The sequence below is a fragment of the Capricornis sumatraensis genome, chromosome 3 (assembly GCF_032405125.1).
Source record: "Capricornis sumatraensis isolate serow.1 chromosome 3, serow.2, whole genome shotgun sequence".
NCBI classification, from domain to species: domain Eukaryota; kingdom Metazoa; phylum Chordata; class Mammalia; order Artiodactyla; family Bovidae; genus Capricornis; species Capricornis sumatraensis.
This window is the reverse complement of record NC_091071.1, coordinates 49,074,687-49,090,520: the sequence shown is the minus strand read 5'-3', so window position 1 is coordinate 49,090,520 and position 15,834 is coordinate 49,074,687. Positions and strand designations below refer to the sequence as shown.

Sequence of the window (15,834 nt, the reverse complement as noted above, 5' to 3'; positions counted from 1 at the left end):
CGCCAGGGACTTCAGTCGTGAGGCCTCAAACATGGAAGTTGCTGTCTGCAAAGGCACGTCATTCCTTAGGGACGTGCACTGTGCAGGCATTCTGATCGAGAAGAAACACTTTCACCACCACTGCCATCTATGTGTGTGCTATATGTGTTACAATCTGATTCCCCTTGTCAGATTTACTTCTTGCAGGCCATGAAAACTCAGTTACTCGACAAGCAGGATAGGCAATGATTTACACTTATCTGAGGGGATCATGTAGTTAAAAACACAACTTCTATATATCAATAAAAAATGTTCAAAAGCATGTAATGCCAGTGTAACTTACAGTAGGAAAAGGAAGCTTGTGGTCTCCCTTGGTCCATATGGTAAATGAGTCCACAATATTTAGAGAATATTGGTAAATACTCATGTTACATTTTATTTAGTTTTATATCCTTTCACCAACATTTGTACCAGAGTATTAGAAGTAATCCAAGAAGGCTGACTGTTCCACTAAATCCAATCTCCTCTGTAAATCTCTTCTACATTTCTTTCAAGAAATGTGGATTAATCACCCATTGGATTTTAACACATTTATTCAAATGTGACTGTAAAATGATGATGAAGGAAACATCACAATACTGATTACTATTCTTTTTACAGTCTAGACCTTAACAACAGTGCCAAGCCTTGTCCCTTTCAAGCATTACAGTCCTTGGCGAGCCTCCACCAGGACTAAAATTCTCCTCTAACATAGTGAGTTTGTTAATACCCATCATACCACAGGCTTCAATCTCTAATATCCAATTCCCAAAATCAGAACTGTATCATCATATTTCCTCATGGTGGGAGGACAGAAATTTTTCCTTTTTAAAAATATGGTCCAAAATATAAAGGGGAAAAACTACATTTAAAACACTTAATTGAAAAGGTTAATTAGAGTAACATTTATGTAACATTTAATGATGTTTCTGCTAGAATTTAATAAACCAAATAACTTGCCTAGCATATACTCTTGAATGTTTGTTTTAATAAACATTTTATTTTTACCCAGAACACCCTTGGTGATTTATATTTGTATGATATATTAAAACATTAAATCTGTAAAACTAAAAATATCCTCAAAAATTAGATTGACAAGCCACTTGAAAACTATGTAAATCAAATAGTTTCCAAAAATCTCTGAGAACTAAATAAAATGACCTGATTTGACCATTACAAACAATATGTAAAATATTAAAAACACCAAACTTTTGGTTGAAGTATTTCAAAACATTCAGGGCCTACTACCCAGGATCAGTGGCTCAGTCATGTCTGACTTTTTGCAACCCATGAACTGTAGCCTACCAGACTCCTTGTTCCATGGGATTTTCCAGGCAAGAATACTGGAATGGGTTGCCATTTCCTTCTTCAGGAGATCTTCCCAAACCAGGGATCAAATCAAACTCCCCCACTGCAGACAGACTCTACTGTCTGAGTCACTAGGGAAGGCCCAAAGTACAGGCATTAGCTGGGAGAGAACACTACAGGGCCTACAGAGAATATTACAAGTGAGCACTGTACAAGTGAGCACCTCAGGAGAGAAGCAGGGTTTACATTCATAAATCATGGAACTTACAATGCTCTTTAACTTCTAATTATGTCCTATAAGATCATCCTGTTTGCTCACTTTACCAGCTGGGCCCATATCTGCTCTACCTTATGTAAAGATTTAGCTCCTACCCAGCAAACAAGCCTTATCCCAGCCAGTCTGTTGTCACCTGCCAAGTTGGACTGGACAGGAACAGAGCATGATCAGGAAGCCCAAACAGATGATATTAATTTCTGTGTTTAAGTCTTGTCTATTGTGACAAAAAAATATGTGGAATATTCCTTCCCCAAGACCTCTAACTTACTGCTGGTGACATTACTCATCAAAGATGACCAAAAAATGACATTTTACTAGGGCTATCACTAGCTCGCCCAACATTATTACATTGCTAAATGGAGTCTGAAGTTTAAAACTGTGATCAATTTAGTCATTACGTAAAATACCTGTTCTTTTCCCAGAGAAAAATAAATGCTGTCTTGATGAAGCTGTCTAGACACCAATTACCACAGTCTACTGCAATGTGATAAACAGTGAAGACTGAATAACTTCAGTTATTTTTCAGTTATTCAGCACTCTGAATTGGTTCACCATGGGACCAGGCCAATTTACAAAATGTCTGAAAAAAATAAAAGAACTAGGGAAATGTTGAAAATGCGGCTTAAGTGTAAAGATCATGACGTGTACCCACAGAAGAATCAAGCACAGAATCTTGAACAGTGGGCAGTCATTAGACACTCAGTTCATCTAATAGAAACAGAACCTTGAAGTGTTTCCATGTGTTCGTGCTCAGTCGCATCTGACTCTGCGATGCCACAGACTGTACCTCACCAGGCTCCTCTGTCCATGGGATTCTTCTGGAAATAATACTGAAGTGGGAAGATCTCCTCCAGGGGATCTTCCTTGACCCAGGGATTGAACCTGAGTCTTCTGTGTCTCCTTCACTGGCAGGCAGATTCTTTACCACTGAGCCCTCTAGGAACCCCTTGAATGTTTCCATATGAGATCCTGAAAAACCCAATTCTAAGTGCTGAGTTTTTTATACCTGAAAACATTAGAAAATCATGACAACTGTGTTTAAACAAGTACTTCTATTTATGGATGACCTGTAAATAAAACCTGTACTAGTGAAACACCAATGACAATGGTTGGAAAACATTTAACAAGAAAAGTAAAGTACACATCTGAAACAACCATTTTTGTGCTTAACTAGGCAGAGCTAGGGAAACAGATTCTGAAATTGGCTTTGAAACTGACAGATAGCATTCACTGAACACTTGTTATGGCACTAGTGCTTCTTCTGAATTAACCCATTTAATTCTCACCACTTAGTAAGGTCGGCACTATTATTAATCCCCACTATACACACGAGGATACCAAAGCAATGTGACTCACACAGCTGCTAACAGCTAAAACTGTGACCAACATTCAGATTCCAGAGCCTGTGATTTTGGTAATACATAATACTATCTCTTTATAAACTAAGTTTTGTTATGTAACAGGAAACTGGTAAATGAAAAATTAGTAAAAATGAAAAACTAGTAAAATCAGAAAAAGTAAACAGACATTTTCAAAAGGCTACAGAAACAAAACAAGGAAAGGAAATTAAGAAAGCTTAACACAAGAGAAGGTGAGATGACAGAAACTACAAATCAACAAAATAAAGAATAGTGGGGGAAAAAAGGAAAAATAATTGAATGAAAATATCTTAGACAGTCTAAACTACTTAATAAAAGGCTTAGGTGGAAAAGAAGCATGAAGGAATCATTAGAATGCTGTAAATACTCTGTACCTTGATCTAAGAGGTAGTTACAGATGAATGTTTAAGTATGTAAAAATACCTCATACTGTAAACTTAAGATCTGTATACTTTATACGCGTATGTATAATGATTTAAGAGTATAAATACTTCTAAATATCTTTAAAAACATGAGGTGGTTTTGAGGCTCTATTTACTACTTCAAAAAACAGGACTAATTAAATGATCTACCGTCTTACCAAAAGTATTTTTAGAGCAAAGTGGCAGTATCTTGGCATGGGAATTACCCTACCCATTTTAACCCTTGATAATGAATTTATCTACATGCTTGATTTTCAGGCTTTGGGGTCTGCCTTAAAACAAGAAACTACAGGAAACAGACAATCTAATCCAGGTTAATTATTTTCAAATAGAACCATCCACCTGAAAAAGCAGTGCCTTCTAAAATCTCCCTAACAGCTGGCAAAGCTAAAAATGGCAAAATTTCAGCAAAGGAAAGCCTAATAGTTCACGTAATAGCCCATTATCTTATCTTTCTTAAAAAAAAAAAAAAGCTTCCATAATTAACTCCAAATATGAAGTCCTAGGGCTTCCCAGGTGACACTGGTGACACTACTGATAAAAAAACAGGCTGCCAATGCAAAAGACGTAAGAGATCCAAGTTCAATCCCTGGGCTTGGGAAGATTCCCTGGAGGAGGGCATGGCAACCCACTCCAGTATACTTGCCTAGAGATTCCTATGGACAGAGGAGCCTAGAGGGTTGCAAAGCGTCGTTAGGGTTGCAAAGAGTTGGATACTTCTGAAGTAACAGTACACACGATGATGTCCTAATTTTTTCCCCTATCTCCTTTATAGAGCTATATACAATAAATCCAATCCTCAGTTCAGTTCAGTCGCTCAGTGGTGTCCGACTCTTTGCGACCCCATGAATCACACCACGCCGGGCCTCCCTGTCCATCACCATCTCCCAGAGTTCACTCAAACTCACGTCCATCGAGTCCGTGATGCCATCCAGCCATCTCATCCTCGGTCGTCCCCTTCTCCTCCTGCCCCCAATCCCTCCCAGCATCAAAGTCTTTTCCAATGAGTCAACCCTTTGCATGAGGTGGCCAAAGTACTGGAGCTTCAGCTTTAGTATCATTCCTTCCGAAGAAATCCCAGGGCTGATCTCCTTTAGAATGGACTGGTTGAATCTCCTTGCAGTCCAAGGGACTCTCAGGAGTCTTCTCCAATACCACAGTTCAAAAGCATCAATTTTTCGGCACTCAGCTTTCTTCACAGTCCAACTCTCATATCCATATATGACCACTGGAAAAACCATAGCCTTGACTAGACGGACCTTTGTTGGCAAAGTAATGTCTCTGCTTTTCAATATACTATCTAGGTTGGTCATAACTTTTCTTCCAAGGAGTAAGCATCTTTTAATTTCATGGCTGCAGTCACCATCTGCAGCGATTTTGGAGCCCCAGAAAATAAAGTCTGACACTGTTTCCACTGTTTCCCCATCTATTTCCCATGAAGTGATGGGACCAGATGCCATGATCTTCATTTTCTGAATGTTGAGATTTAAGCCAACTTTTTCACTCTCCACTTTCATCAAGAGGCTTTTTAGTTCCTCTTCACTTTCTGCCATAAGGGTGGTGTCATCTGCATATCTGAGGTTATTGATATTTCTCCCGGCAATCTTGATTTCCAGCTTGTGCTTCTTCCAGCCCAGCGTTTCTCATGATGTACTCTGCATATAAGTTAAATAAGCAGGGTGACAATATACAGCCTTGACATACTCCTTTCCCTGTTTAGAACCAGTCTGTTGTTCCATGTCCAGTTCTAACTGTTGCCTCCTGACGTGCATACAGGTTTCTCAGGAGGCAGATCAGGTGGTCTGCTACTCCCATCTCTTTCAGAATTTTCCACCGTTTATTGTGATCCACACAGTCAAATCCAATCCTACTCCCATTCAAAAGCTTTTAAATATTTGAAGATGACAAAAATTTTTCTTCAGATTATCTTATCCAAGCTGAATACTAAACTTCCCTGTACTTTCCCGCATGATTTCCAGACCCTTCTCCATCTAATCATCTCCCATGATAACTATGGCCCATCATTCTGAAGGACTTCACTGGTGACTCAGTCGTAAAATCTAACTACAATGCCTGCAGTGCAGGAGACATGGGTTTGATTCCCATGGGTCAGGAATATACCCTGAAGAAGGAAAGGGCAACTCACTCCAGTATTCTTGCCTGGGAAATCCCTGGTGGGCTCTAGTCCATGTGGTCACAAAAAAGTTGCACACGACTTAAGAGACTAAACACACACACACACACACACACATATTATTCTGAAACATACATTTTTTTACAAGTGAGGGATGGCATGACACCTCAAGAATTCACACCTATCAGCTAAAACCCATGGTTATTTTTACATGAACTCTCATATACCAATCTAGTAAACTCCAGAATTGAGACAGAAAACCTAAACACAGAAATTAACATTTATCTCTATTTAAAATTTTATACAATAATATTCTATTCACTAGGTTTAAGATGACACTATCCATTCTCTCTAGATGAGAATTGCTGCCTATAGTTGTGAATCACCTGTTAACTTGCAAAAGCTATCTTTAATAAAAAATATTAAACAGGAGAGAGGCCAATTAAAGGATCTTGCAGCGCTTTCTGCATACATGCCTCACAGATAACAAACATCCAATGAACTTTTCTGGAAATAAGAGTCAGTCCTACAGGTTAATTCAAAAGACTGACTATGGTTTGGAAAAATTCCTTTATCTCCCCCTTTGGTAATTCTATAAAACTAGGTTTGTTTTAGCATGACCCATTTCTATTCCAAACCACTGGTTTTCAATGGAAACAGTAATGTCCCTTAATAAGCATTCTGTAATGACTTTTCTTCTCATAGTCTGTTTGGATATGCACTGGTACCTTTTTTTAAGAAAGTTTTATATGTATGGGTTATTATCAATTTCATTTCAGAAAAGTAAAACTGTTTATTTTTAAAAAGCAATTAGTAGGCTTTACAGGACTAAGACCAACTACTCTAACCTTTGGTGACTCCTGGTATCACAAATTACTTTTGTTTTATATAAGAAGTTTCTGTTGCAGATAAAATATTGAGCTCCCAGGTATGATGTCTCTTGGACTCACCTTAGTACTCTTTGGGCTTCCCTGACAGCTCAGTTGGTAAAGAATCCACCTGCAATGCAGGAGATCCTGGTTCAATTCCTGGGTCAGGAAGATCCGCTGGAGAAGGGATAGGCCACCCACTCCAGTATCCTTGGGCTACCCTGTGGCTCAGCTGGTAAAGAATCCACCTGCAATGCGGGAGACCTGGGTTTGATCCCTGGGTTGGGAGGATCCCCTGGAGAAGGGAAAGGCTACCCACTGCAGCATCCTGGCCTAGAGAATTCCATGGACTGGAGAGTCCATGGGGTAGCAACGAGTCGGACACGACTGAGCACCTTCCACTTTAGTACTCTTCGGTCTGCATTCATCTTGATTTCCCTCAGTACTTCCTGTTTTAACGTGGCAGAATACTTATGATTTAAACAGCAGCAACTTAGCCACTTTTAAAGTTATATAACCTAAATTGGATCTCAACACCATATCTGTACCTTTGCCTGTTCAGAACTACAAAGGGGCATGCACAGTGAGGACAGGGCTATCATACAGCAGCACACTGGGCTGCACACTGGTACAGAAGCTCTACCAATCCCTGCGCAAAGGCACCTTGTGGTGGCTGGGCCCTTCTTGGGGTTCCCTAGAAACCAATTCAATAGTTAAAAACATCAAATTAAAGTAGATACACTTCATTGGGATAACGCAAGTAACATGACATTCTAAAACCAGCTAAGAAGGTAAAGTTCTCTCAGAGAGAACTATATTAAAATATATTCACTGAAAAAGAAAAAAAAAAGCCTCAGCAGATTGATTTTGAGTCATAATCATGTGTTTTGGACAAATTAAGACTATTTTATGACACAATCTGTAAAAAAAAAAAAAAAAGGATAAATGATCAAGAAACTAACATTTCTTCCTTTAAATAGAAATTCTTAGTCTCTTTTAACTAAAGAGATCACAGCACTGTAGGTGCTTCTTAGAAATTCCCAAGATCTGATTTAAATCAAATTTTAAGATGGCTTTCAGATATATAATAAAAGTGAGTAAAGGAAGAAAGTGACTATGAAAAAAACAGTATTTGTTTTGGTACTTGGACCAGGGAGTAACCTCATTCACTGTCAAACAACTTACTTGTGGTGATACCATATTTTAATTATACTATTTTTATTAAAGGATCTACCCACTGAAAATGAAGATGCCAAAAGCATATTATATCTTTACTTTTATCAGCTCTTTCCAATGTCCTGAATTTTAATTTAAAAAACTATAAAAATCTTGATCACCCGAGCTCTAGAGGGTAACTAATTCACTGGCAAACAGAAACTTAAGCCTCAGTCAAACTGAAGCAGACAATTACAGTATTTACTAAATGCAAAGATAAAAACTGACCGCCTAGATGACAAGTCATAGTGATTTGTTGCTGTCAAAAAACTGGAATCTCTATACACAGAAGAATGTCTGGAAATTACTCTCAATTAAAATACAGAATGACTGTAACAGTGTGCAGCCCTGGCATCCCAAGAAAGCCAAGATCTATTTTCAACAAGTTTTTGGAACGTATGTGCAATTTTTTAAATAAGTACAGAGTTAGAACAAAGCTCAGTATAAAAACCTAAAACAACACTGTAAAACATGAATGGACCACAGTAAATGAGTATTTCAGGATTCTACTACACTAATTTCTTCAAATAATTTGCTTTAGACATACATATTAAGTCTTCTTCCCTCTCATGATATACCCAGATAATTATTTATGTAGGAAAACATACCATGATCCAGTCTGTTCAGGGGAGCAGGGGGAAAAGAGCCTTCAATAAACGCATCCTCAAAATAAGGAAACACAGGGAAAACAGGTATCAACCAACATATTTATGGGCCCACATGAACGACTGGATGATTATATAAGATGTGCCCTAAGTTCTTTTAATATTAAAACATGCTATGTTTGTGAAAGGAGTTTTTCTGCTACAGGCTATTTTAAAGAAAGCTGAGTATTTGCTTTTCATCTTGGGGAGAACACAAAGGATTCTGTGGAATGTTTTGTACAAATACATAAAGGTCCCTTAATTGAAAACTTCATGGTTTGCCAATTTTAAATAAAACATTACCAATAAAAAAGCATCAGAGACTTTTTTGAACACTCAAGACTTTGTAAATATGTCTTTACACAGTTCAGAAACACACTGCCAAACCAAAAGATCTTCGCAGAGGGGCTTATCTCATTAAAGAACCAGTCACATGCAGTCAGGCAGAGATACACAGAGACTTATCAAAAATACTAACAGTATTATTTTCTTATGCTGTGTGTACTCAGGGGTTCGTTTTCTCTCCATGAATGGTGTATTTTAAAACTGAAAACAGATCTTACCTCCTGAGTAAGCCTCAGTATAACTCCTTATGTCCATGTTTATTTATTTAACCCAGTATATGGCTTGTAACTCATTTGCAGTTTGAACTATTCATTGTGATTGAAAACTTATACCCTATATGGACAGCTTTAAAGTAGAATGGCAAAATAAAATTGAGAATCTATAGTTCTCTCTATCCAATACTTCTCTTCTTTCCCTGCAAAAGCCTTTATTCTACAATTTGATCACCACAACTCAGGAAGACATTACATCCATGCCGATGATACTTTTAAAACATAAAAGAGGCAGTTTAACATAACGCTTCAGAGTATGAACTCTAGAGTTGAGATAAGAGGGGTTCAAATCTGAGACTCACCTCTTACAAGTTATATGACCTTGGGGAAGTTCCCTTTTTTTGAAAACGTGGAACAAACTATACTTATCTCATAGGAGTATTGGTAAGATTAAATGAACTACTTAGAATAAGTGTAATGTGTCAGTTACTGTTGCTAAAATCAAGAAGGTAAAACAGTTCATACTAAAGCTAGTAAACTGGATTCTTTTTAATAGTATATATTATGCTGGCAGACTAGTCCATGGGGTCACTAAGAGTCAGATACAACTAAGCACAAAAAAATAAAATTTCACTTCTCATTAAAATTAGCTACAGTATTCTTATTGATTCTGTATCTCCAATCTTTCTCCTTTTCATTTTAGTCACAAATGATCTGTTTCTAACTTTATATTTATAAAAGCACACTTCTAAGACTCTGACTCTCATTGACTCTTTCCCCCAATACCCAACATTTTAAGTTTGTGAAAATAAACTTTAAGAAGCATGAGGGTACTTTATTTTTTAAAAATGTGTCCTACCTATGATAGCATGAATATAATATATGCTCACTAATAAATGGATTTTAATGCCTCTATTTCACTTGAAGTCAAGTGCATAAACACCTAGAGGTTCATTTATGTATTCTTGGTGCTTAAAGGTTATTTTAATCCCAGTCCCTAAATTGAGTGCTGTTATTCATACTAGAGAAGAAAGATAAACGTGTGTAAACTATGCTGGTTTGCATGTGCTTTGGAAATGAGTGGGTATACACAGGGTATTTCTCAATGCTGCAACATATTCAACTTCACAAGTGTTTCCTTTTCCCATCTATGGAACAAATATGACAACCTCAAAGCAGCAAACGTGACAACAGATCGATGCTCGTTTAAACATTAAAAATACTGATTATTTTCTCTTGCATAACGTCTTCTTTAACCAAGAAGCGTAAGAACAATCTCAGTGAGGACACTCACTAAAGAGCAACTGTAAATTCTGTACTCAAAAGTACCATATAATGGCCTCTGCCACACACAGGGATCCTGTAAGCTTACAGCTACAAGACATTAGGAAGATATGAGAGCTGTCTTCAGATACTTGAAGGGCTGTCATGTAGAAGAGTTCGGATTTAATTTTTTGTGTTCCAGAAGGCAGGACAAGTTATAAGAAAGCAGGCTTCTGATTTAAAGAAGACCTTTCTGAAAATTGGAGCTCTTTTGAGAGGTTCATGTGAGGTAGTGAATATTGTACGGGCTTCTCTGGTGGCTCAGTGGTGAAAAATCTGCCTGCCAATGCAAGACACTTGGGTTCAATCCCTAGGTAAGGAAGATCCTCTGGAGGAGGAAATGGCTACCCACTCCAGTATTCTTGCATGAGAAACCCCAAGGGCTAAGGAGCCTGGTGAGCTACAGTCCATAGGGTCACAAAGAGTTGGACACAACTGAGCGACTAACCACGCACATAGGAAATACTGTATCACTAAAAATGTTTTGTGGGTAGAAAAATGGTTTGGGGGAATCATGTGGGAAAGTATTCGATGAACAGCTGGACTATGTGCTCACAAATATCCCCTTCAATCAAAATGTTGTTGGATTTTCTTAACTTAATCCCAAGTGATGGTCTGATGCACAACACTAACATGCCATGGAAGTGTGCTTACCTGCCTGACGTCATAGAGCCTATAGTACCTTTATAAAGGGCAAGAGACATTTTAAAAGCCTCCTATTTGCTTAACTTGCGGATTCAATTTTCTATGACTAGAACTAAATTAAATTCACTTCATTTTTTTAAGAATTTCACCTCATCCCTTGAGACAACTTGAGTTCCATAGTCCCCTGATCCCCAACCCACCAAGTGAATAGGAAAATTATGACAACACTGGTTTCGTTACTTTATAATCATGTCTAAAATTCAGAAAATTTAGAAAAATGAGGAATGATAGTTTTCTGACAGATAATTAGAACCTAACAGCCCATCCACTAAACCAGATCCACTATCAGAAGTGCCCCTTAGGTGGCATAATTGACTTGGTTGACTGTATTTCTATTTCTCATGTACTCACTAAGGTACTAAGAAAAAAATCATGACCATAAAGCAAATATAACACTGTTTACAGGAAGACCCCAAAACGAGTAAGCTAGAATACAGGTCCTAGAAGCACATGGAGGTTCACTGCACTTTTGTTCATTTTTAAATATTCATAGTAAAAACTTAAAAGAATACCCACATAAAATATAAAATTCAACTCTCAATTAATAGACATGATACTGGTGTGTTTTTTAAGCTATATGAAGAACAGGTAATGATTCAGCATTCACGTAATTTTATCCAAATTCACCTGGACTCAAATCTGAAAATATTTAACTGCTTAATTAATACCTAACTTACACTCTAAATCTCAGAAGAATCAAGTTCTTAAGCACTGTTTAGAAACAGTTTCATTAATAAAACTGAGTAACACTTCATTGGCACTTGAGGTTAAAAACACTATATTAGTTTTTCTTCTTTATTCAATACAAGATGCATAGTGGTATTATATCAGACTTCATGGTTATTATAGTCTAGGCCATTGTAAAAGTAATGGTTTTGATCCTTTAGAATTATACCAATACATAAAATTATTTGGTCTCCTCTATATTTCTTAGGATTTTCAAAGTCTAGAAAAAGCTATCATTGTTTACCAGCTAAGACTTCTCATAGTAGAATTAGGATAGATGTCAAGTGATAGGAAGCTAGTCCTGGCTCTGAACTTATTTAACCTTGACTATTTCACTTAATCTCCTGGGTCTTGGTGCTCATCCATAAAAGAACGCAGATTAGATGATTTCAAAGGCTCCATCTAGTTTCTGAAGTTGTCAATATTATGACCTCATCATGAGTATACCCCTTCAATAGGATAGGTATAATATCCTTATTCTAGCTATCACGATACATTACTGTGGATAAAACCCACAAAATGTGCAAAGCCAGGAATGTTTACAAATTCTGATTTAAAAAATATACTGGCTTGAAATATGGGTTAAATATCAAGAACACTAAACTTCTTGTCTAGAAAGCATCAACTCTATATGCTGTAAATAAAACTCTGAAAAGGTGTGAGAAACAAGTCAAGCAAGATAGCTCACTCCACCAACTCTTGAACAAAAAAGGGCAATCTCTGAATAGTAATTTCTTGACACCCAATGTCTGTGGCACCCATTCTCTCACTATGCATGTATGTGTCAGAGGAAGATGATACTTTTATGGCATAATGGAATCAAGAGTATGGAAGACAATGTACTCTTCGTTAATACCTGAGGAAACTACCTTCCTAGAATAATAAACCAAGATGTACGTAAATGTTTTTTGTGTCAATATTTATATTGAATATATAAAACACACAGTTAATTCCTTAACTCTAACACTATTAAATTCACATCAATAGTGCTGATGTACTACTGTGAGTTATTTCAACAACCCCACCTTAGAAAACTAAGTTAATCCAAGTGAAAATATGGATTTCTTTTCTAGGATAGAGTAATTCACAGATGTTAGTTTATAACTATGAAATCAATAAAAGTAAATAAAAATCCCTTCAATATGTAGTAACAAATGAGCCATGTAGTATAAATGTGGTATACTGAAAAACCACCTCCTTTCAGAAATACCAATATTGAGAAGTGTAGCTACTGAGACTTTGGTTAATGCCTATTGAAAAAGGAATGTCAGAAGAATGTGAGTTATATAAATAAAATTATAGTGTCAATATGTTGGAGAAAGCCATCCTGGGTACAAGGCAGGAAATGTGTGTGTATTTAATTTATAGCTCAAAATATTAATAGTAAAAATAGACAAAAAGTGATTGTGAACCAGAAAGAGTTCAGGTTTCTTTGAAGAGCCTAGTTGAGATGGTGTGTATGTAAAACAACTGAATGAAGATGTAAGCTGGTATTGTGGTACTGTGATGATTTAAACCACAAATGCCTTCCCTATTTAAATATTCCAATCAGTACTGTTAGGACACGTACCTCGGAGAATTCTTTCCTCATGGCAACGAAGAAAGTCCCAGATTCTAACAGTGCCGTCATCAGAGCATGTAGCAAATTTATTATCCGTGGGTGAGAAACTGTTACGTGAAGACACACAGCAGGGGAAAGAAGTCAGCATTTCACAGGTTATCTGCGCATCTCAGACAGGGAAAAATAAAACACTGCGCTGCGCAATAAACAGGAGAGGGAAGCATCCAACAGTGAAGGGCCTTTAAAGAGAGTGCTGTTAGCTAACATAACCTATCTCAACAAAAGAATAATTCACAGTAGCTGCTTCTTAGTTTCCAATCATCGATATTCAGAGAATTTAATGAGGGTATTATTAGTACTAATGCTAACCAGACTCCCCACAGTACAGTATTTCCTATGGTATCCACAGAAAACATAGAGCTGATTAAGTATATAACTAAACAAATTCTCTTCGCAATATTCCTATAAAGTCTTTTAAAATCACATAGGAATACTGCTCAAAAAAAACTAGCATCAGCTTCTGCTTTGAACTTCATATAATGATAAACTGAAAAGTTTCAGGCAGGCTATTTTAAGACTAGTTGTTAAAACATTCCTTCATTTGATGTTTCTCACTTATGTAAAAGGTTTGTGGAAAATGTTCACACCTTCTTTCACAGAAGTTATCCCATAAATGTTACGCTTTTGGAGAAAACTAACATGGGGATAGTCCAACTGTTTAAAGCCAAAGAATATGCTGCAAAAGAGGGATCCATTTCTTCCTCCCTGTAAAAGACCATCAAGTTTCTCATTTAACTCTAAGAACTCCCCTGAACTCTGAACCTTATGCTTAAGAAAGGACCACTTTTGAAAACTCAATGTATAGTCAGGAGAATAAGGCACAGTCTTTGCAGATGTGTTTATCCAGTAAGTCTTTGTTAAGATTCTGAAAGTAGAAACAAGTGACTACAGTGGACGATGTTTCTATAAAGATGTCAACCTCCTCCCTCGTGTGGGTGGCACACCATAAAGACTGCTGCTTAGCTTTCTTCTGAAGCTGCAGCATTTCTTCAAGCTTGTTTTTGAAACTTTTTCTTTTCCACTTCTACTATACATATCTCACTGATATGTAAAAATATACAACTTAATGAAAATATTTTAAACTCCCACTTATCATACATTTGCATTACTGATGTCATCAACAGTGAATCAGAAGGAAAGTCCTACAGTCTTCTTGACAATGGTCTGCTTACAGCTCCAAAGCTTGAAAGAACCCGCTCATTAATCCATTAATGTTTGCCACATCCAGAGTTACTTGGAGAGTTTTTAGCCCTACTATACTTTCCTTTTGAAGTCGTGGCATAACCAAGCCAACCAGGTCTTCACTTAAGCCTTTTTTTTTTTCTTGTATTTTGTGAGAACTCTGAAGGTGTTTTCTGTAGGCTTTATATTTTATTCAGTTGTATAATTAAAGACTGAATTCTTTATTTGGAATGAAATATTCTTGTCTTACATAGTAGGTAATAAAAATGAATAACGTATACACATTATTAACCATAAATGAAAAGAGAAAACCAGTGCAAAATGCGGCAGACAATACATCTCTAACATATTGCAAAGGCTCATGTCGGGACAACACTACTTCAGGAAAGTGCCAGCAAAACGGTGAATGTGTGAAAACAAAGAAAAATATTGTGTTTATAGGGTGCAAAAAGTTTCCCAGAATCTGACAGAACCCATGCATCTCTGCACCCAGAATACACTTAGAGAATAATTTAACCATGACAATAGGGACTACAGAAAATGGTATATTGTGTATAAACCTGGCCTCTCTAATCGCCTCCTTATGTGCCTGGAACATCTTGACGTTGTTCATGTTCGACTGCCAATATTTCACATATCCTCCGTGGTCTGCTGTCAACATCCACATGTCATTATGCGACCAAGTCATGGCTCTCACTGGGCTATCATGAGCCTGTGAAAACACAGAACATTTATAAACGTCATATCAAAGACTATACGATGGAAGGCAATGATCTGTCCAATTGTAAGTTTTAAAAGGCCAATAACACAGAATGATGCTACCATCTGATGATTACTGTTACCTGTAATATTGTTTCAAAATTGAAAGTGAGTCCATTCCACAAGGTGAACTCCCCACTAGAAGCTCCAGTGACCAACCTTCTTCCTTCTGGAGTCCACTGGGAAAGAAAAAGACATTATACAAGGTCACAAATCCACAACCTTAATTCACTTTTAAAACACTCAGAAAGTCTTTATAAAATATCTAACAATTGGCATTAAGTGGACAATACGTTCACTTCAGAATATGGCTCAGATTTACAAGCAAATACTTAGCCAGAAAAGAAATTAACACAGTCCAACAAAAGCTCTAGCACTTAGTTCAGTAAGTAAATTAAAAAGAGTAAATGCATTACAATTATCTGTTAAGTTACACACACCTAGGCACCCTAAAGAGCATTTCAAAACAGAATATCTGAAGATCTACTTTTTCTAGAATACATGGAAGATCAACGTATTATTTATTAATAAGATCATCAGTCACCAGAAAAACTCAGAGACTGAATGAGTGAAAGATTGGGTTTATTACAGCTGCTAGTGGACCATTCAGGCAGACAAGTTACCAGTGTTTTATGAAAATAACAAAACAAAACAGTATAACAATAAATATCAATTTAAGGAAATCAAGGCTATCA

General features: G+C 36.9%; 1 protein-coding gene across 1 annotated transcript in view; it reads right to left on the bottom strand.

The window, feature by feature from the left end:
• The window catches only part of WDR33 (WD repeat domain 33), a 114,148-nt gene that overhangs the window by 41,936 nt on the left and 56,378 nt on the right, over positions 1-15,834 (bottom strand). Inside the window, exons 5-7 of the mRNA XM_068967146.1 lie at positions 15,223-15,318; positions 14,941-15,092; positions 13,148-13,245 (exon numbers count right to left, since the gene is read on the bottom strand). Coding sequence (XP_068823247.1) covers positions 13,148-13,245; positions 14,941-15,092; positions 15,223-15,318 — 346 coding nt within the window. The remainder of the gene's footprint in view (positions 1-13,147; positions 13,246-14,940; positions 15,093-15,222; positions 15,319-15,834) is intronic.